This window comes from Danio rerio, chromosome 9, assembly GCF_049306965.1.
Source record: "Danio rerio strain Tuebingen ecotype United States chromosome 9, GRCz12tu, whole genome shotgun sequence".
In the NCBI taxonomy this organism is placed as follows: Eukaryota; Metazoa; Chordata; class Actinopteri; order Cypriniformes; family Danionidae; genus Danio; species Danio rerio.
The window spans coordinates 40460271-40483553 of NC_133184.1; the positions used below are offsets into that span (position 1 = coordinate 40460271).

The window sequence follows — 23283 nt, forward strand, 5'->3', positions numbered from 1 at the left end:
TACCAACACCCCCCCTCCTCCCTCCCCCGTCTGTTTCCATCTGTTTCCGTCTGTATTGCACACCAGTAGAGAAGGCTGGCATAGAGGAGCTGGCATGCGATCTAGAAATACCGCCATCAAACAATTGGGTCCCAATTTATATTAAATGGCCTTAACTAATGTGTACTTACACAGGAAGTAATAGTTTGTTACAATGTACTTATTGTGTAAATACATGTATTTATTGTGTACTCATGCTTGATTAAATACCTTTATGTAATTACATTTGTAATTAACTTCTGTAACTACATTTGTAAACACACTGCTGACCATTCCCTACACCTTAACCCACCCTTAAACCTACCCACACCACCAAACCTGTCCCAAACCCAACCCCTATCCCAACTCAAGAGCACCAGAAGTGTTCTCAAATACTTTATGAACAAAGTACATTGTATTTATTTTTTGATGTAAGTACATAGTAGTTAAGGACACTTAATATAAAGTGGGACCAACAATTGTTCAATCTCTCTCTTCCAAGTACCTTATGAATGGTTCCCAAAGTTTTAGAAAATTGAAGTTTCTTATTCTGTAAATCGTACCGTATTTTTTGTAAATGGAGTGTCTTTGTGAGTTCACTGAGCCATAACTTGAAAGAGGGAGGGGATTTATTTTTCCAGAACGTTAAGATAAGTTTTTTGGCTGTTAAAAGGCCATAGGAAACAATTTGTTGCTGAGACTTGGAAAATCCAAGCTTGTGCTTTGAAACCTCAAACACAATTAAAAATTCATCTGGTTCAACTGTTTGCTCTGTCATTTCAGAAATGTTTTTGTTATATTTTTTGAAGAATTGGTTACATATGTAATGTTTAAGAATTTCATTCATAGAAAATCTGTCATTTTTGTGCTCCAGAGGCACATGCAGGGAAGCGGTTTGTCTTGATTTCATTCTTGCTTTTTGTATTCATTGGAGCACTGCAGACACATCCTCATTCTGATACATATTAGTGTAAATTTATGTAAATCTCATGTGAATGTCAGGATGAATCATTCGCCTTGTGGAAATCTGAATGAGTTTGAAAGACCTTGAATTAGCAAGATGAAAGAATTTGAGAGGTGAAAAGAACTGATGAAATTTACCTGCTATTTTTGTCATATGTCATATCAGATTTATAAAGATTGAACTCCTACTCTACTTTTGCAGTCAAGCGACATTCACTTGTGTCTCTTGTTCCCAGTGGATCACAGTGTTTACCTAAAGCCAAGAAGAGGAAGCGAATATGTCAAAGACGACTTTATGTCCCTCAGGTGGATGCCACCTTTATGTCAGCCCGGACTCGACCCCTTCTGAACCATCACAAGCGTAGACTTTTCCTCATGGACCCATTGTCTCATAGAGAACAGGTTGGTATTTTATTTATAGCCACATTGGTCTGAAAGTATCTTTTTAGATAACCGGTCAATAAATGGTGTTTGTCAGATTTTAAAATGTTTTTGTTTAAAGAAGACTCACTAAGAGTGCATTTATTTGATCAAGAAACACCAAGCAGTAATGTTCATGCTAATGCCTTTTCAAGAGTTCCCACTTAGATATGCTTGGCACTTATAGCAGGTTTGGCATGCTGTCCCGGGAGAGAACCCTGAGCTCGGAGATATTTGAGCCCAGGGCTCCCGCCCGGTCTAGAAGCATATCAGGAGAACCGAGATCAGGTAGGTCTCGATCGCTCCCCCTTTAGAAGGGGAGAAAAAGGAGGAGATGGGGTGGAAGGGGGGATTCTTCCAAAATGAAGATAGTGCAATGAGGAGAAAGTGATCCATTTATACTAAGCTAGGATCATTCTGATTGGATTATTACTGATTACGGATGAGTGGCCAGCGGTGCACAATCATATCACGTGCTCCTCTCGAAATTAGTTTATGAAACTTCACTTAAAGGGCCCATGAAATGAAATGTTTCAGCATATGTTCGTTTTTAGATTATCTATTAAGCTAGTGCACACCAAAATGTGACAGAAATTGTGTTTAGAAGGTTGAAGTTTTAGAAAATTGATATATAAACAAGTAAAGCTTGTCGTTTGTCACCTGCAACTATAAGTTAATCAATGGTTTCATTCATGTCACCTCATACTTCCGTTTCTCATCAAATCATGACCAATCAAATGCACTCTAGTGTCTGTATCTCTCTAGTAAACCTTTAAATATTTGCTGAACATCATTAATGTGCTTAAATAAAAAAGGCAAAGCTCATCTGTGTTTGGCAATGCCTGAACTAGTGGGATTTGCTGTGTACCATGTCCAGTATTTACACCGAATAAAGTGTTTGTATGTTTTCTCAATTGTCCACAGGGGAGCTCTGAAAGAATAGCCTAGCTTTCATTTTATCCTTTCCCCTGGAAGTGGCTAACATGCTGTGCTCAGGCCAGCTGCACTTCCATAAATGACAATAATCTTGGAATTGCGAAAGGCTGACTTGTGGTCTGTCCTGCTGTCATTCAGTGTTTTCTATAGGCAGCATAGAACTGTAACTCAGACATACTGTCTTTAAAATCAAGTACGTCTGAGTTACAGTTCTATGCTGCCTATAGAGAACACTGAATGACAGCAGGACAGACCTAAAGTCAACCAGTCTACACTAAACTGAAAGGGATGGAGGGAAAATTAGAATAATATATATATAAGAATATTTTATGTATCATAACTTTTTAAAATGTCGGCGTGAGCAGCTTGTAATGACATTAAAAACTAAACATTGTTTACAAATCCAAAGCAATGCATATACATTTTTTACTTATACTTAAAGAATAAAAAATACTTTTCTTTAACTATTTTGAAACATTAAATGATGTTCAGTTGCTTGTTCATAACTTGTGCACAGATGTGAGCAAAAGCGATATGCTGTATACTGTAGGTCTCAAACTTGATTCCTGGAGGACCACAGCTCTGCACAATTTTGCTTCAACTTTAATCAAACACAGCTGATCCAACTAGTCACGGTGTCCAAGACTACTAGAGATTATTTAGCAGGTGTGAGTTGGAGGTGGTTGGAGCTAAACTGTGCAGAGCTGCGGCCCTCCACGAATTGAGTTCGAGACCATTGCTGTAGGCTGCAGTTCACTTCATTTACCAATGTCTCTCATCGGTTTGTCTCTCTGAATTCTCATAAATCCCCTTTTAACAAAGAGTAAAAAGTAAAATGACACTTTTTGGTAATTATGGGACTGTTAATCCTTAAAAATGACAAGACCATAAAATCAGCTGGTCAATTAAACCATCAACATGTATTTACCATTATTTTGCTGGCAAGTTAAATGTGAAATAGATGATTGGCAGCAAAAACTATTTTTTTATGCTGTTTGAAAGTTAATATGATGTAAATATTTTTATATGAATTTTAATAATCTGGAAGGTGTAAAACCAATACAGTTTCATCAAATAAAAACATTCGGTCTGAACTTACATTAGGATGCCCTTCCTGCCTGTCAAAATATTTCGGATAGAGATGTTGGCAGGCAAACACCAACAAGATTCCTTCTTTTTTGAAGTTTGCTATAGACCCTTTACACAATGACGTCTCTTCACTTCCCCCTTTCTGCAATGCAGTGTATTTTTTGTTCCGGTTTATCTGTGAATGAATGGGAGACTTTCTGGAAAATTTACTACTGAAAATATTAACATTGCACGTTGTGATTTAAGTCTGTTAAGTAAAGTAAAGTATTGGACGTGTCCAAGTGTTTCTCTTTCAATACTGAAGTGCTTTCTGAGTTTGAAAATGATTGTTAAGAAGATTAAGAATAGGAATAAGTTATTATTTGTTAAGAAAATTATATGTTTGCAATCAATTCAGTTTATTTCCTCAGTAATGGACTTATTTTTACCTTGATGCTGCTATGAATATTAATGTATATTATTTGTTATGTGAATGTTCCAGCATGAGTAAAATTCTTTATTAAATATTCTCATATTATCTGTTAAGTATTTCATCTATAAATGCAATCAGTTTCATCATTTTTTATTTACTGATCCATAAATGTTTTTTCAGTTTCTCCATTTGAATGAATTAAGACCTTTAGACAGTGTCCTGCTGCCATTGACTGGGTGGTTTTAATTTATGTCTGTATACCTTTTACCCTAATTAATAACCCATTAAAAATAATTTAAGAATCTAACCGTATCTAGTAAATATAGTTGACTGAGTGAATTCTCTATAGGGGGTTCTGAGGCGGAAGTAAAGATACACTGCATGGAGTGAAACCGTACTCGAAACACGTGTGATGTCATGTGAAAAAGAGTCTATTTGTAATTACTATTAAATTTCTCTCTGGTGAATGTAACTTTGTGATGTATTGTAGTGATGTTGAAATTGCACGATGGGACGTGTTCAGTGCTATGAGGCTAACATTAGCATTTTTCAAGATCTCCTATTGCACATTTAGGAACTACTGTTAGTGTTTTTTTTAATCTGCTTCTTAATTAATCTTTAACATGCATTTTAATAAATTACATTGTGTTGTTTTCTCAACTCACAAGTAGTATGATTTAAAAAGATAGATCACCTAAAAAGTAAATTCTGCCATCATTTGCTCACCCTCCACTTGTTCCAAACCGTTACAGATTTCCTCTCCTGTTGAATTAATGATGAGGGTTCTGAGAGTGATTAAACGATGGCAGAATTTTCAGAGAACAAAACTATTCCTTTATTAAAGCTGTTTTCTGAGCATGTACCAGCACTTTTTACAATGCACCATGACTGAGTCTGTTTCCCAGCTGGTGCCTGGTGCACTTCATTTAACCTTGTTTATAATTCACATTTTATAGCTGTCTGATTTTGGCTGCCATGATTTTCCTTGTCATACATTGCTTATGTCATAATGGTTCCCCAGAGCACTGTGGATTATATATTTGGCTTTAATAACTTGGTTGTGTATGTCCTTCTCTTTTTATTTCTTTTAATGTTTAGTTAATATAATCAAGACTTGATTAACTATGTGCAAATCAAGCCTTTGGCATGAAGCACAGACATTTGTTTTGTATTAATGTTTCCCAGGATTTGAGTTTTCCTCCAGCCTACCCACAACCTCATTGTTTGGATTACTTCTTTCTTTCTTTTCACAGGTGTTTAACTTTACCTTGTCTGATTTTCCCAAATGTGGTTCCTGCGATCCTGCATTGGTGTCTGCAGACCCTGCATGTCCCCGCATAAAAGAGAGATCAGATGGCAAAGTGCATCCTTTTCTATCACTGTCTTCAGGTAGAAAGAGATGAATGCATTGTTTAAAATGTCCTTTTTTCTTGCTCCAGCCACTGTCTTGGAAGGATCTCATTCACTGAATCTGTCACATATTGCCTTCAAAAAGTGTATATGCAGCTTTAAATGCTTAAATATGCTACCTACCTAAGCAACTTGCAGACATTTAAGACTAAAGGAAGCTATGAGTCACTTCACATCTCTCTGCTCCAAATCATTTCTGTCAGTGTAGTTTGTCTCAGACTGACACTTTATTGGAATATCACAATAGTGCCGGTCCTACTGTTTTGCTGATTGTGTGTAGCAGCAGGAATATGGAATTGGTAGATCAGATTAGCTTTTGGTTGTCATCAGTATTAAGCCTGTGCATTCACTTCATATATATGTAATATTCAGTCAAGTCTGACCTTAAGATTTGGCTTTTTTGACGGGTAATTTATTGTCTTATTTTTGCAAATGTTTCCATACTAATTTAGAGTTTCCTATAGGATTTTTTCAGCTGTGGCGGCAGGCCTTTTTTTTTTTTTACACAGATCTACCAACTACCTGTGGCGTTATTTCAATGACAAATGTCGTGAGGGCAGTATTAGAAGTCGAGATCGCATTTATGTAATAGCCCACATGCTGATCTCTTAGCTTGTGCGCCGATATCCTCTGCTCGTGCACACAACTTCTTGCATGCCCCCTCAAATATAAGCCGCTTCAAGAGGGTGCAGATCTTCTCATGCGCTCTCAAATAAACACTGCTGAAGAGCGATTAAGTGGGTTTATGTAACGAGTATGTGTCCAGCATTTATTAGATTTGCTAGGAATATTTATGAATGTCTCTAATAGACCTACAGAGCGATATTAATACGTTCCTAAATAAAGTGAAACGGCTATACATCGTGCATCACGCACCTGTCAGTGAGACATTTTGTCAGCATTTAAACTTAAAGGGGTAAACAAATAATGCACAGCACTACTACGGTTACAGAGAAGTTAGCGCTGTTATAATTCACTCATCTTTTAATACGTTTTGGTGTGATTTATTACCTGCTATTAAAAAACTAAAATGTTTTGAATGAGAAGCTGTAATGTATCCTTGGCAGGATGAATTTTGTCATGGCGCCATGGAAGAATGAATGTAGCGGAAACCATGTAATTAACTTCAGCCTTGAATCTCTCATCAGTACAATCAAATTTGGAAAAGTTAAGGTTAATAGTTACTATAACTTTATTAGTTACTAATAACTTTAATTAACTAGTAACTAATAGCTTTTAACAATCAAAGTTATTGTATATAAACATAGTTAACCTGCAGTTATATGGTATATTGGTGATTTATTTGTGTATTTTGTGTGATCTATCCTTTAGAAACGACTTCGTCCTTCCATCTTCAGAATGCGCTGTTTGAAGAAAGTGTGCTTCAGCAATCTCTCCTCTTGAAGACTGAGCTCTCCAGTCCTCATCACTGTCTCAGGTCTAGAGGCAGAGTCTCCCGATCATTATTCCGTAAGAGAAATCTTTTCATTTTTATGTGAATGCATTTACAGTAGGTACACCCAGCCTTATATCACGAGAAAACGTAACTATTTTAGGTTTTATTTATTTTAGGTTTTTGTCAGTTTAATACGTATGAATTTGTACAAATTCAGTCGCACATAAATGTACAATTTTGAAAAGGAGATGTGGCATCCAACCCCACCCTTAAACCCAACCATCATTGGTGAATAAGCAAATCTTACTAAATTGTACAAATGAGATTGTACAAATTCATTCGCATTAGCCACTAAATCAAAAAGCTATGAATTGTGATGAGATAACGTTGTTACACCTGTTTGGTATGTATATGCTTTAAATGTGTTACTTCTTTGTTTGTTTGTTTTGTTTGCTTTTCTGATAGGTTTGCTTTTATTTGTTGTTTAATGTTATATAGATGGAGTGCATTATGGTTTTTGATACCAGATCCCCCACTTATGATCACTACACATGCAGTGGAATGCAGTTTATAGACAATTGATTTTTTTAAAGTAATAATGTTCATTATTCAAAATTTAAAGGAATTTTAGTTCTGGCTATGTCATGTTAGCAGAACAGTCTTTTTTCAAAATAGCCAAGGCAGTTTAAAAACTTTAAAAAAGAAATCTTTATGTTATGGAAAATGCTGTAATGAAATTGAGAGAAAAGCAAGAAGATCAACAATTCCTGAAGTTTACAGCAGTCAGAAATTTGATGGAAGTTCAAAGGCTTTTGCTTCTAGTGACTTCAGCGCATCTGCATCCACAAACCACTAGACTCTCACAGGACATCACTAGTCTCTCATTCTGGTCTCTGTGATATTGATCATGTCTTCATTTTCCACAGATCCACAGGGTAGTTTACACAGATTTTCGATCAGGTTTAGATCAGGACTCATTATTTTAATGTTATCATCTTTAAGGAACTGTTTTACCTGTTTTGCTGTGTGATAGAGGCTCATTGTCTTGCATGAAATTTTGGTAACTGATTGGGCGATTAAATGCAGGGAAGCAGTTGCATGTTCAAACTATAAATGTATACATTAACTGTGTCATGTATCTGTATAAAAGACCCAACTCCAGCTGCAGAAAATAATCCTAAACCATCACAGTTTCTCTTCCATCTTTTACTGGCTTCTCTACACACTAGCTACTATACGCTTTTCCCTTGGGCTCAGTTTTTCACTGTTCCTATCAGACCCAAATAAATGTAAACTTGTTTTCATCACTAATGTTGTTAATCTATTTTTTTGATTATTTCTGGTGATGAGAGGTTTGGTCTAGACGTTTCCTTGGGACCCAATCAGATTTCCCTGCATTAATGTTCTGTATAAAATATGGTAGGGTTAAGAACTAGTGTAATTTCAGTTTTAGCAGGCAGTCAAACAACAGGCTATCCCCTTCCCAATGTAATTTTAGGAAAGTATATTTGTGCTTTAAGCTAAATTTAAACTTTCACCTGGCTCCGCAGTGCAAGTCTCTGCTGACTGCGAGGACATAGCCACGATTTGTGGAGGCTTTCTATTACTTGTTCATATTGACTATAGTTACAGCCTTTATTTGAGACTATATACACGTGCTGCATTTTATTTGTGGGACTCAAACAGAGCTGGCAGTTTGACGATGAAATGTATGAGTGAAGTGTGGAAGTGCTGTCTTGAAGGACATTCAACTTATAATGTTATATGTCAGATGTCATATTTATTTAATTTTCCTCTGCGACAGTGTTTCCAATTGTATTGACAGAGAAATGTAAAAAAAATATTTTGATGATAAAAGAAATGTTGTGGAACCTGCATTTTTGATTGTTTTCCCTATCTTTCAGTATTGTAAATTTAAATATGAGATTGTGGAAATGAGATTTAGATTCAGTGGAAGAAAATTTTCTAAGCGGACAGTGGGTGAATAAAGATTGAATAATTAGTGGGAGCAGTCGGGTGCGGAATAGTGGAAGACTTTTCAGTGCAAATTTTATTAAATGTTAAGACACAGTATGGTAAGATCCTTAATTTAAGTTAAAAAAAATCTCAATATACAGGTGTGAGTTGTGGAATCCTTTCATTACACGTTCATATCGACCACAGTTACAGCCTTTATACGAGACTGTATACATGTGCATTTATTTGTGGGACTAGATTGTCAATTAAAAAGTATGACTAATAACGTTATGACAAATTGTCATATGGATTTATTTTTTCTCTGTGATTTATTTTTACTGTTGTACTACCAGAGAAATGTTAAAGTATCTTATTACCAAAAAAAAAAATAGATGTTGTGGAACCTACATTTTTGATTGTTTTCCCTCTCTTTCAGTATAGTGGCTGGTAAAAATTTAAATATGAGATTGTGGAAATGAGATTTAGATTCAGCGGAAAAGACAGGGAACAACTCCTTTATTAAGCTTTCTCAGTCCACCAGGTGTCAAAACAAAATTATCGTTTGGATGTACAGTACACAATAGTAGTTTTTGTAGGACTGAAGTGATCCCATTTGAGGAACATTTGAGTTACCACTGAGCCTGAACTTTAGCATCAACAGGGAGAGAATGGAATCAAATTAGTGCACTGAGGTATGTAGCAGTGTAGTGAGGATGTCCTCTCTTGTCGCTGATAAAGTATTGTTTATTTATTTTAAACATGCTCGTTTTTGGTAAGGAAAAAGTGAAATTTTCACCTCCCCCCTAAAATTTCTATATGACTGGAAGTAAACATGCACACACTTGCGTCTTGGAAGCTCACCAGCGCCATCTTGTACAACTAGCCTATTGGTAGCATATCAGAGACTGCTGTGTTCATACCAGACGCGGCACACACGGATAAATCGTGCTATTCACGTGTAAATAGACGTGTGAACATTTTAAGTTTACTTGCTTCATTCGTGCATTAAATCTGCTTCATTCGCTTGTCAAATTCACTTCACAATAGACACGGATTTGCGTCATAGGCAGGGCTTCTGTCTACGTCAAATCGTTTGGAGTTATGTCCACTAAATCCATTCAGAGGTGCACCCAGCTCTGTGAGTTTATCAACTCCTCCAGAAACTATACCTGGATGATGGAGGCTTTCAGCGCTGCTTGTGACTGAGCTGAGCCCAGTTTGATGAACTGTTGTCGGTGTCGGCAAGAGGATTTTCCCCCAGGGCACCAACAACAGGCGCTATGTCGTAATCACGCCCCTACAAGAGCAAGCTCCTGATTGGTTAATGTGGCACAAATTTCTGCTGAAATTCAGACTTTTGAACTTGAGCAATTCGCACAAAACAACTCGCGCTGCTTCATTCGTGTGAATCGCGTCATTTGCGTGTATCGCGCCACAGGATGTCTATTTGCGTCTTTGCATTGACTGTACATGTAAATCAATTGCACTTGATGCTTCTTCCGCATCTGGTGTGAACGTAGCAGGGTCTCTATGTGTTTGTATATTTTCCATTAGTTTTTTTTTATTTTATATAACTGTAGATGTTACAGAAGGCTATTTTGCACTATTATTTATCTTCAGCTGTAATCAAATCGTGTTCATAAAAGGTTTGTAATGAACATTTTAAACACAAGTATTTATGTGTATAAAGCATTTGTTTTGTGAGAAGTGCTTCTCATATGATGTGAACGACCCATACAGCTGTATTTTGACTTTTCCTCGAGCGAGAATGACATCAACTGAAATTTTCGGAGAGATAGTATGCCGAGCTTATTAATAATAGTAAGAATAATAAGTTTCTTAAAACTTATGATAATCTATTTTCTTAATGATTGAGGCTTTGTAAAGTTTTCTTTTTTCTTTCCTAATCGTTTGTTAATGTATTTTCTCCTCAATGCAGTGATGTTATTTTTCTTGTATTCAATAAAAAATTTTAATAAAATTCCAAAAATATGCAGAGAGATCCTTAATAGGGCTGCACAATATATTGTTTTAGCATCGATATCGCAATGTGTGCATCCACAATAGTCACATCGAAAGATACCCAACATTCAGTCTGAATTATAGTTGAGCAGTAGCCACAGAATTGTATTTAATCACTGTATTTATAAGGAATTTATATGATTTATGCAACACCAACAACAATAGATTTTTTTTTTTGATATTTGAACTAAAGCAAAGGGAGAAAAGCATTTTTTTGCATTGTGATTCTTTCATTTCTGTACCTGAATACTGCTAGAGAACCATTAAATAGAGCTATTTAAACTATCTTGTGAAACTGTATTCACACAGCAATAATTATTGCAGAAAAATAAAATATCGCAATACCAGTTTTTCCAATATTGTGCAATTTAAGTTTTAAAAAATCTAAATATATGTATCTCATGAAATAGGACTTACTCAACTTAGGTTAACTTCATGTAGGACTATACAGTGACTTGGAAATTGGAAATTGTAGGTTATCTAACTTTCAATTTCCATTGTAGACTCGTGCACTAAATTGAAAGAATGACATTGGCTTGATTAGAACATTTAAGCGGCATTTTTTTTTTACACAGTGACACACATGTCCAGTGCAGATCTGAGGATCATGTCAATAACTGCTTCAGTCTTAATGCAGCGTTGTGCTTGAAGTGAGCTGAACTGACCTGACACTGGACTCTGACTCACCCGCTCTAATCATTAATGCTCTGCCACTCTTCTCTGCTCTGCTGGTTATTGTCTGACTAGGGGGGCTAATGATCCAGAAATGCTATTCTTAACATAAAGACTGTCAGGGTGAGTGAGTGATTGCACTGGAATGGAAGTGTGGTATGGCTTTCTAAAGTAAAAGCACACCTCCAGCTGTTTAGTTGATTTTCTGTCAGCGCTGCGAGGCACACATGGAGTCAGCGAGCAAAAAATAACTACGTAGGAACTAAATGGTAAATGAATGCTAGGAATATTTTCTCCGCAAACACCTCATGCCCCCCCCATATACCTCTTGTCTTCACATCACCAGCATGTGTGTGATCTTTTAATGGCAGTTCTTCTGAAGTCCAGTGTGTGGGATGATGAAGGGGTGTGTGTGTGTGTGTGTAGGCTGCTGGGTGGGTTTAGACATAACATTATGGTGTATTGTCTGTGTTTATCTCAGAAGCTCAGGCGGTCTGTCTACAGTCCTGCAGCTTTCCAGGCAATGAGTGGAGGCTCACAAATCACAACACCTCACAAATTCAGCCTGCAGGCATTGAACAGATCTACAAGCACTTGCTGACCTTTCAGTGGTGTCAAATTATTTATAGATGAAATGCATTACAGTCTTCTAGTTCCCCTGTGATATCCTTGCCCTCTGTATTGTTTTTAAGGCATACAGTATGGTAATATAGTGTCAAACAAACTCATATGCATATTGGTGGGTCAATTTACACTAAACCTCCCTAAATTAAAAGAAACTGCATTGTAAAATACAGTTGAGGTCAGAATTGTTAGCACTCCTGAATTATTAGCCCCCCTCTATATTATTCCCCCATTTCTAAACGTAATAGTTTTAATAACTCATTTTTAATAACTGATTTCTTTTATCTTTGCCATGATGACAGTACATAATATTTTATTAGTTTTTTTTAGGATACTAGTATTCAGCTTATAGTGACATGTAAAGGCTTAACTAGGTTAATTAGGTTAACTAGGCAGGTTAGGGTAATTAGGCAAGTTATTGCATAATGATGGTTTGTTTTGTAGACTATCGAAAAAAATACTGCTTAAGGGGACTTATAATATTGACTTTAAAATATACAAAATAAAAAAAATGTAGGAATGCTTAGATTAGAATTTTTACAGTCTATACAGAGTGCCAATTCCTTGTCATGGTCGTTACCGAGTAACAATTCTAATGCTTTAAGCTTTATAAAGCATAATGCACTTTAAATGTCTTTTCCTTATCTTATAAACATGCGATTTTGGGTTTTTATGTTAAGGATTGCTATTTAAAAGATGCTGGTTTTAATATGAACTTTATTTATAAATTTACATATAATTCACATACATAAATCCAAGTTTTCCAAAAGCAAACCTCACCTCTTCATGGTGCTAGAAAAAGAGATTCAAATGTATATAAAAGTGATTTCCAAGTCTCATAATAGAAAAGCAATTAAAACAATTTATATATACTCCTCCTTTAACATTTTTACACAAAATGTTTGTATATATGCATTTTCTGTAAAAAAAAGTGCATTAATAACTCTTGTTAATAACTAAAATTGGAAAATGTGCGTAATATATTTGTATGTAATTTGATAATTATGTACCCTCTCCTCTGTTTTTTGGTTTTCTTTCTCTTCTACTTTAATTTCTTTTTTTCTCACTTATTTCATTCTTGTTAAGAAATGTAAAGGGATTTTATTGTATAAGAAAACCGTACATGCTGGTTCTTGTTAATAAACAAGAATAAAAAAAAGGAAAAAAAGCATAATGCACATTTTCACTCTAAGTAGTAATTGGAGATCTCTCCTTAATGAATTAAAGATGTTGCATATAATTCCTTAAACATGTCTCTTATAACCATTTAGTATGAACATGTAATGGTCAGAAATTGTTTTACAGAAATAATATATAAAACAAAGCAATTTGGAAACATTGCAAATGATGGAAGAAGAATTCAACAGGTCTCATTGAAGCTTGGAGCACATATTTGATGTTAAAATGCTAAAAGTTTAAATGTACACCTATAAATCCATTATTCTTTACTAAAAGTTAATAGGTCCATACTGTTTATTGCAATAAGTATATTACGATAAGTTATATTATTAAATATTCAAATAATTCTTTCAATTCAAATAATTTTTTTTTTTTTAATTTACCTAATGTTTCCAGCCAGGTTTTAATGAACTTGCAATATTGTTGAAAACACAGATCTTTCAGTTCTGATATGCAGAAAGATTTCAGTTCTTATATGTCCTCTGCTTGTAAACTTGTAAACAAACAATTGTGATTGGTTCATGAGATCGGCCAGGTTAGCGAGTATCAATTGAGTAATGAAATGTGATTGATCGGAGCATCCCTAACTTTTTTTTATTCTAGCTGAAATAAAACAAATAAGACTTTCTCCAGAAGAAAAAAAAAATATGATAGGAAATACTGTGACACATTTCTTACTCTGGTAAACATAATTTGGGAAATATCTGAAAAAGAAAAAAATTAAGAGGAGGGCTAATAATTTTTAGTTCAACTGTAAATGTTAAATTTAAATTTACTTTTTTTTTGTAATTTTTAAATGAAGTTTTTCCTTTCATTTATATGGGACTTTGATTTCTTCTCTGGCAACTTTTGATGTTAAAAAGTTTACCAGTGATTTTTATTGACATTTTTAATTTTGTAAACCCTACATTGTCTTGGTTAGCTTGATTACTCTTGATCTTATTTTACACCTTTGTGTCAGTGAGCATACCAATGCTTCCCTAAATAAATTACAAATAAAATATATTTTCTGCATACTTTTTCATATTAGTGGTTATTCTCACAAAAGTCTTGTCATTGGCTGTTAATTAAATGAAGTAAGAAGAAGTGGAAATAATTTTCTGTCGGATTATACGATTTTATAAATGATATAAAAATATAAATGTTCATGAAAATTTGGAGTGTGGGACTCAAAAATGCTTTGTGAAAGTACCCTGATGTGTAAAATGATTATCTATTTGGTAAGACTTTATTTGGATGGTCCTTATTGCACATTTTGTTGACTAAAGGTTGCGTTGCATTTACATGCCAATTACTTCTCATTTGAGTATTAGTAGACTGTCTGCTTAATATCTGCTGATACTGCTCCTTCAACAGACATTTAACTAACTATAAGAAACTTTGCAAGTACATGCCAACTTACACTAACCATAACGCTAACCTAACAGTCTATTTGTGATCTAATGAGAATTAGTTGGTATGTAGAGACAACCTTACTTAAATTCAACAAAATGAAATCAAAATAAAGAGATATCAAATATTTTTATATAATTGTCATAAATATGCTTGTTGTGTAGTAGTAATATGTGTTAATGTTCTATAATTAATGATTACAGAATGCAGTCACGGATCAAAAAACAAAGGGCATTTGAAGAGACACAGACGGGAGAGCACTCCTATACGATGGGCAAGTGCCCGAGACCACAGTCATGCTTACAGGGAAAGCAAAAGGAGACTGCACTATTCTGAGAGACCAACGGGTACGTTTGTCTAATATGATGGTCCAGCCCAAAATTAAAATTGCCATTAATTTATTAAAAAATTCTTTATTCAAATTCTGTCATCTTTTATTTGACTTTATTTAATATTTATATCCATTATTATTTACTTTAGCTCTGTTAACTTGAGCTTACATTTTATGTTCCACTGTTTTTATCCCAGTTATTAAGCAAATAAACATGGGCCAACAGGGTATTTCACCAAACAGATTTTTGTGCATTATCAGTGTATTGCTGTGCATGTAAGGGCTGGGACACCTACTCAACGATCGGCCATTGGGCTTCATCTGGCCATTGGTCCATGTTGGTCTGGCTAGTTGCACTGGTGTGTTCCAAACGTTGCCTCTCATTGGGTTAACTTTAGATTGAGTTGGCCCGATTCTGATTGGTTGTTCAGCAACAAATCAGAGCGTTAGAAAAAAAAACTAAAGGGACATACCTATTTAAACAATTCAAGAAGGAGCACACAGAAACCGGCTGTAATTTTGCTGTCTTTATCAAATATTTGCAAGCTATGGATAAAATATGGATTATTAGATTATCAGATCTATTTGCATGAGTAAATCCCTCTGTGGTGGGAATTATTGTGATAACGGTATTAAATCCTGCTTTGTTTACGATGTATGTGTTCAGAAGTTCCCTTTGTGGAATGAGAAAACCAATTACTGCCCTCTACACTCGTTTTACCTTTCTATCAGACGGCTTTAATTTGTTGTGTTCATGTGCAGCTTTTTGGTACAGACTGGACCAGATCCAAGCCGACGCAAAGCGACAACAGTTGGTTTTCGTCAGTTGTTTGGCATCGGCTTGGTGTGTTCCAGGCCTAAACATGCTTTCTGCTGACAGAATTTTTATTTACATTTATTCCCCCCTGTGTTTCACTTATGCGAACAAGTAGTTTAAGGAGTAACAGTGCTTTGTTGCAGGCATGCAGGTCTCCAGGGTTACACCGCAGCCTTATCTGGTGTCCAAGAGTGATGACAGTCATGTAGAGGAACCTTCAGAGGATGTGAACATCTCTTACTGTACACCATCACAACAGAGAATTTCACAGGTCTGCCCTTTGATCAAACCTCAAGAGAAACACTGCATATTTCAGTTTGCAAAAATCCAAACAATGATCAATGTCCCTTACCATAAAAGGAAACGTTTACATAATTACAGGTTTATATTATGAAGAAAATAATCAAACATTATCCCTTTTTCTTTAGTTTTCATTGAACAGAAGAAATTGGGATTGCATCGATAACATTGTCATTCCCATGTCTCTCTTCTCCTCTGTGAAAGTGGAAAAGCTTCAGTATAAGAACATACTGACGCCCAGGTATTAGGTGTTTTGATATTTGATAATAACATCAGAAAAGCATCAGCATTTGTTTGTGTAGATGTACACTAGTCAGTAATTCCTTTTTTCTTTATATTGAGTTTGATTTTAGGTTTTATTTAAAAATAAATTAAGTTTAAAATGGCATTAAATTTCAGTTTTAAATGTTTCAGTTTTAAAAACTTTTGTAAGAAAGCTGTTTTACTATTTGCTCTACTAGTACTTGTTTTTTTTTTCTTCTCCATTCTTGATTTCTCCATTAATGACCTTTCTTTCTATTAATATATTTATATTAGTATGTAGTAAGAGCTGGTTTTCTTGTAAATTTTTTTGAATTTGGATGGTTTGATCGAGCATTTCTTTTAACTCGGCTACGCTCTCCTCCAATTCTCCAACTCGCTGCTCCGCTTCAGCCGTTGCGTTTAGGTCCGTGATAAGGCCTTCCAGTTTTTGATTGACTTCTTGTTTAAAGTTGCTTAGTTCCATTTTCACATCCATCTTTTGTGAGAGATTCTCAGAAGGCAGTTAAATTGGTTTTTAATAATTATCTGGAAAGCCCTGATGTCTGTATGTATTGCTGCAATGCTAGCTGACAGGCTATTAGCTATCCCGTCAGTCTTGTATTTTTCATCTGCTGATTTCCCCTTTTGTTTTCAGGTTTCAATTGTTGTTTTACCCTAGCTTTTTTGGTTTTGTCCCCCTCCATGTTATTTAAGGATGGTTTAGGTGACCATATATGATGTAAAAGGGAGGTTTAATACCAGTGGTTATGGGAGCGCTCTGTCTATGCTGCTCCACGTGTCGACGCCACAGCAGAAACCTCACAAGCTCCTTTTGAATGAGCAAATGCTTGTTTTTATATATTTTAGAAAGCTAGTATCCATTTAAAATACAATGTTCTAGTCTCTAATGATTCAGTACTAGTGTATTTACAATAAAATAATACCTTAAAATATAATCACTGCGACCTTATGAATAACTACTATATAATATTATGTTCTAGTCCCAATTGAAATGACATGTTTCAACCAGTAACCAGTTTGTAGCAGTTAGTTATTGATAAAGTACTAGCACTTACCATCAACCTCAATCGATACAAAATGTTTCTTCAGCTCAACGCAAAAGAAGATATTTTGAAGAATGTTGGTACAAAAAGCATATACTTTTATAGTAGAAAATGATATATTTTTCAAGAAAATATGGAAGTACACGACTACCAGTTTCCAATGTTATTCAAAATATCTTCATATTTTGGGGAACTATAGTATCTCTTTAACTCTGATTAATTGCAATTATATGTTTTATCATTTAACTTACTATATTTAAATACTTCTCTTTTGGTTATTTTAGTTTCATTTTTTATTATCTTAATATTCTAACACTAGCCATAACCATTAAATCAAATAATTTTTTCCCACTGAGTTTCCTGAAAAAAAAGAAAAGAAATCTACAGTGATACATAACAGTAATATGTAGTAAGCTTTTGCTCATTCCACCACCCTACCTACAGGGTGCTTGATAGATTACTGTATCAGTGAGTCAATTTTAGAAATTCCTAAAGCATAAAAAATTTGGATGGACTTATGCTTTCTTTTTTTCATTCTGTTCCATCACTTCAGCTGGCGAAAGTTGAACATTTCACCTTTATTGAAAAGAGAGCAGGATAAGCAGGAGGAAAAACTGGTTGGTTTGACTTTTCATACTTATAAACTTACTGTATGTCATACAAATGGTGAATGCCAGTCTGAGCAGTGAGAGTGATGGACTATTATTATCTCTTTCAGTCAGAAACAATAGAAGATGCAGATTTCTTTCAGAGACACCAGATTTATGAGCGTACCGAGAAGCTCCACTGGTCGTGCTGGCATCAGGACAGTCAAAGCATCAGGTCTGTGTATAATGCTGGTTTATGGTGTCTTATAGCTCATTTATTCTCCAGTTCATATTTTCTTCTTTTTTTGGACTCAACAGGTCATCCAGGAAAAGTTGCTCTTCTGTATGTGTGAGAGATCATCCTGCTCACTGTCACCCACCTGCTCATCCTCCTGTCCCGTCCACCATCAGTCCTCCTCAAGATCTGGAAGATGACATAGAGGTAGCATCTTCACAATTAGGGGTATAACAGTACACAAATTCACAACTAATCATTTTGATCCAGGACGTTTGGCACAGGGCTTTTTTATGTCCGTAACATAAGTAGTTTGAGATAAGTTCTCAACCTAACATTGTAAGTGTTAGACCGCAAGTTTGTATAGTCTCTGCCTCGTAGGTTTGCACACAGTTCACCCAGCTCTCCAGCTACTGCTTACTCGTACTGTATAACCTGTATAAAGCATTGCCAAACAAACATACATGCATAGAAACATAACCCTGTTGGATTTAAATGCTCTGTCCAGGTCAGTGTGGGACAAATGCATCTCTATGCATGAACATGAGAATAAAATAAAATGCCTTAACAAATATTCACTTTATAATATCATTTTGAAAATAGCTTGATGCTCTTTTTTAATGAATGATAGATTTATATAGCCCATGCCTAACTTGAATATGCTTTTGTATAACTTAAAGAATTCATTCATTCATTCATTCATTCATTCATTCATTCATTTTCTTTCCGGCTTAGTCACTTTATTAATCCGGGGTCACTACAGCGGAATGAACCGGCAACTTATCCAGCACGTTTTTACGCAGCAGATGGCCTTCCAGGCGCAACCCATCTCTGGGAAAGAATTCACTTTCACTTGGACAATTTTATTTAGTTTAACTTATTTGAAAATAATTTTTATTTATTGGGAAAGTATTGTTTCTATTTTATTTCTATATATTATATAGTATTTATTTTAACATATCTATGTATATTAATGTACAGGGCTTGACATTAACACCCGCCAACTCTCCAAATGAGGATAGATTTCAGCTGTGGCTGGTTAGACAGCCGCTCCGACTAGCCACTTTGGCTGGTTGGAGATAACTTTTTAATTGTAGTTTTCTTAAAAAGCAGAGTTTTTACCATTCATGCATGGCAATGTTTTTCTTCTAGCATTTTAGACTATATAAAGGAATGACAATGTAAAGGTTTTTTTTTTTTCTTATTTCAGATTTAAAAATGTTGATTTGTCTGTTGCTCCCCCTCCCCTGTTTGTTTGTTTGTTTGAATGTCATTTATTTTGTTAATCTAAAGTCAATTAAATGTTGATCACAAAAAAGCAGAGTTCAACATTAAGGATGACCCAATAGCCCAGGGCCAACGTGAGAGATGACAAAAATAACTATGTTCGCATGAGCAAAAGAAACAAGTGAATACCGAATGAGAGGATGATCACGCGCACACAGGCAATCCTAATGCACTGATGAGGGCTTCAATGTCCAGAGTGTTTGAAAGTTTCAAAAAGAAACGGTTTCTTGTGCAAAGCATCCATGCCTGGAAATGTAACTGGTGCGATCGGTTTTCCTTAAAAATTGACTGGACAAAAAATTTACACTCGTGCACCTACAGTCCTGCTTCTCTCAAGAGTTAAAGATTTTGTTAAAATGTCTTTTTGTAAGCAGCAGCAGTTGCTTTTGCTTTAAACATTCTTTGAAGAGAGCCTAACCTTAACTGTGTGCACGCTATCATCCTTTCATTATCGCAGTATGTTTTTTACCTACTTTCTTTTGCTTAAAGTTATTTTTGCTAATATATTTTAATTATCGTCCTTTACAATAACATTGCTCTAATATGAGATTAACATTCATGTATAATTAACTGAACTTGAGCCTGGACAAATTACTGTGTATAATTCTTTTTTAAATGTCAATTAAGTTTAAGTTTTGTTGAATAAAAGGTGTATTTATACAGTTTTTTTTTTTTACAATATTTAATTATTTATTCATTTGTAATTTATTTATCTGTATGTAAATAGAGAAAAAGTTTAGTCAATTCTTATTGTTGAGCCCTAAAAAGTCATGTGAAATAAAAACTAATTGCAATGCGACGCTATAAAACCACAACCCATTTGCTCATGCTCATTGAGCAAGCTCATACACAACACACACACAAAAGTGAAATGAATGAGGAGGCATTGCTCTTCAGTGTTTGAACTCTCAGTAATGATTAAATCACACTGAACTGAGCTAAACTGAACTGAATTGAACTTAAACACTAAAACCTGAACCACACTGTTCCAGTTACTATGACCATTTATGTGAAGCTGGTTTGACACAATCTACATTGTAAAAGCGCTATACAAATAAAGCTGAATTGAATTGAATTGAATGTGCACATAACACAAAATCAAAACCAAGTAATATTAGGATGCTAAAGTCAAATTTTAAGCATATAAAATATATTTTCCCAACAACATAATTGTGGCCAGTGAAAATGGTGAGTGGCTAGTAATTTTGGGAAACTACTAGCCACAGTGGCTGGTGATCAAAAAGGTTAATGTCAAGCCTTGTTAATGTATATTATTTTATTTCTTAACTAAATCATAAATGGACTTAATTTGAAATAGTTATAAACTCTGATAATTTGTTATAAAATGTGATTGTTAGCTTAAAGAACATATATTTACACAGAAGAAATACCTGATGCCTGCGGTTTTCATTCACATCCGGGCAACTCATCAAACTTTTCAGTCTTTCAAGCATATTTCCTTATTCTTCTATAATTTTGTTTGTACAGTCATTTAATTTAGATGTGTATGTGTTATTTTGCTTGTTTTATGCCTTTTTTTATGATTTAATTTATAAAATCATAAAAAAAGAGTAATAAAGTGTGTAATAAGGATATTTAATAATAAAGTAGGAACATCGACTCACCGATCATTTTATTAGGTACACATAACTAGCAGTACACCTTATTAGGTACACCTTACTAGTACCCTTTTGCCTTCATAACTGCCATAATCCTTCGTGGCATAAATTCAACTGAAACATTCCTCAGAGATGTTGGTCCATATTGACATGATAGCATCACGCAGTTGCTGCAGATTTGTCAGCTGCACATCCATGATGCTAATCTCCCATTCCACCTCATCCCAAAGGTGCTCTTTTGGATTGAGATTTGGTGACTGTGGAGGCCATTTGAGAACAGTGAACTCATTGTCATGTTCAAGAAACCAGCCTGAGATGATTTGCACTTTATGACATGGCGCGTTATCCTGCTGCAAGTAGTCATCAGAAGATGGGTACACTGTGGTCATAAAAGGATGGACATGGTCAGCAACATTTTCACGATGCTCAAGTGATACTAATGGGTGATTGGCTGATTAGAAATTTGCGTTAACAAGCAGTTGGACAGGTGTACCTAATAAAGTGGCCGGCGAATGTATATACCAAACCAGGACTTTAGTGTACTGTTACACCTCTATTCTAGAAATATAAATCAAATAATAAAATATTTAATTCATATCTGTTTTTCAAACTATTGTTTGATTTCTTTCCCTATCATGTAGACATTGCAGCCATGGAAGAGGCGGACATTCCCTCTGGCAGATAAAGACGAGGAGACTTTGAGGTGTGATGAAGAGCACAGTTGGCCTGTAATGCTCAGGGTTTAAAACTAGGGTGTTTTATTTGTATTTCAACCTTTTTAATTGCCCATCCTTGTTTCCTTTACTTGGGTCTTAGATCCTTGCTTTTAGGACATGAGGAAAGGATGTGAAATTGAGATGTGAGGACGGATCAAAGTATAAAGCGCAAATGTCAAATGGAATATTTTTTTCTTAATCAAGCATTTCAAAGCAGCGTTATATTTCTTCACTATCATTATGTTACTGAAGCCTGATTGAGCTGGACATTTAAATGGATGCAGAAAAATGGTTCAAAGGAAAGACTTGCCATGTTGGTGTCTGAACGATTTTAAATTGACAGATTTTTTTTTATATATATATTTTGATTAAAAGTGTGCAGTAAATTTTAAATTCATTCATATACTTTCTTTTCGGCTTAGTCCCTTTATTAATCCGGGGTCGCCACAGCAGAATGAACTGCCAACTTATCCAGCACGTTTTACTTAGCGGATGCCCTTCCAGCCGCAACCCATCTCTGGGAAACATCAATACTCACTCATTCACACTCTTACACCATGGACAATTTAGCCTACCCAATTTACTTGTACCACATGTCTTTGGACTGTGGGGGAAACCGGAGCACCCGGCGGAAACCCATGCTAACGTAGGGAGAACATGCAAACTCTACACAGAAACACCAACTGACCCAACCAAGGCTCGAACCAGCGACCTTCTTGCTGTGAGGCGACAGCACTACTTACTGTGCCACTGCGTTGCCCCAATTAAATACATTTTGTATTAAATGAGTCAAACTATGGGTAAAATTATGTTCCATCGTCATTAGCTATTTATGTAGAAATTAAACAACATGCTCACCTGTACTTAAGATAGTGGAGAAATATAAAATTACAAAAAAAAAAAATTCATTAGTATTTGGGCCTGCACTTTCATCCTTAAATTAAATCTTCGTCCTAAATTTCGAAAACAAAATTTTTGACCTTAAAAATTCTTAAATTCAGTAAAATAATGTGTTGTTGGCCTTAAATCATTTTAAAAAGGTCTTAATTTTCCTCTGTACAACTAAAGCTACTCAAACGGGCCAACACACGTCCAATTATCAACAATCCATCTTAATACAACTTTTTTTTTTTTTTTTTTTACTGTTATGAGATATAATCACAGCTGTTAGACATTTTTACCCAATTTCTCTAAAATTAAATTCCCTAATCAGGAAAAGAAAAGGATAAACAATTACATAATTCCTCCTGACAATAACAGGGCAATATATGTCTTGTGTGTGTGTGTGTGTATATATATATATATATATATATATATATATATATATATATATATATATATATATATATATATATATATATACACACACACACACACACACACACACACACACATATACATACATACATACATACATACATACATACATACATACATACATACATACACAACTTTTTACAGAAGAGGGAATGGACATAGTATTTATAAATAGGCATGAAACATCTGTTTTTATAACTATAAATGTATTGGGTTAAAATTTTTTTTTTAAAGTATTAAAAAATATATATTAAAATATGTGGCTAAGAAGGAACTAC

The 23283-nt window shown here is 34.9% G+C and overlaps 1 protein-coding gene across 7 annotated transcripts in view; it reads left to right on the forward strand.

Annotated features, from left to right (window-relative positions):
• Positions 1-23283, forward strand: part of kansl1l (KAT8 regulatory NSL complex subunit 1-like) — a 35070-nt gene that overhangs the window by 10254 nt on the left and 1533 nt on the right. For 4 of the 7 annotated variants that reach the window (XM_073912996.1, XM_684784.10, XM_073912993.1 and 1 more), the window contains 10 exons: positions 1218-1383; positions 5092-5227; positions 6581-6718; positions 14693-14836; positions 15781-15908; positions 16066-16178; positions 17798-17861; positions 17963-18066; positions 18150-18273; positions 21614-21675. In XM_073912996.1, coding sequence (XP_073769097.1) covers positions 1218-1383; positions 5092-5227; positions 6581-6718; positions 14693-14836; positions 15781-15908; positions 16066-16178; positions 17798-17861; positions 17963-18066; positions 18150-18273; positions 21614-21675 — 1179 coding nt within the window. Of the gene's footprint in view, positions 1-1217; positions 1384-5091; positions 5228-6580; positions 6719-14692; positions 14837-15780; positions 15909-16065; positions 16179-17797; positions 17862-17962; positions 18067-18149; positions 18295-21613; positions 21676-23283 lie in introns of all 7 variants that reach the window. The other 3 variants (XM_073912990.1, XM_073912991.1, XM_073912992.1) reach the window with 1 other exon arrangement.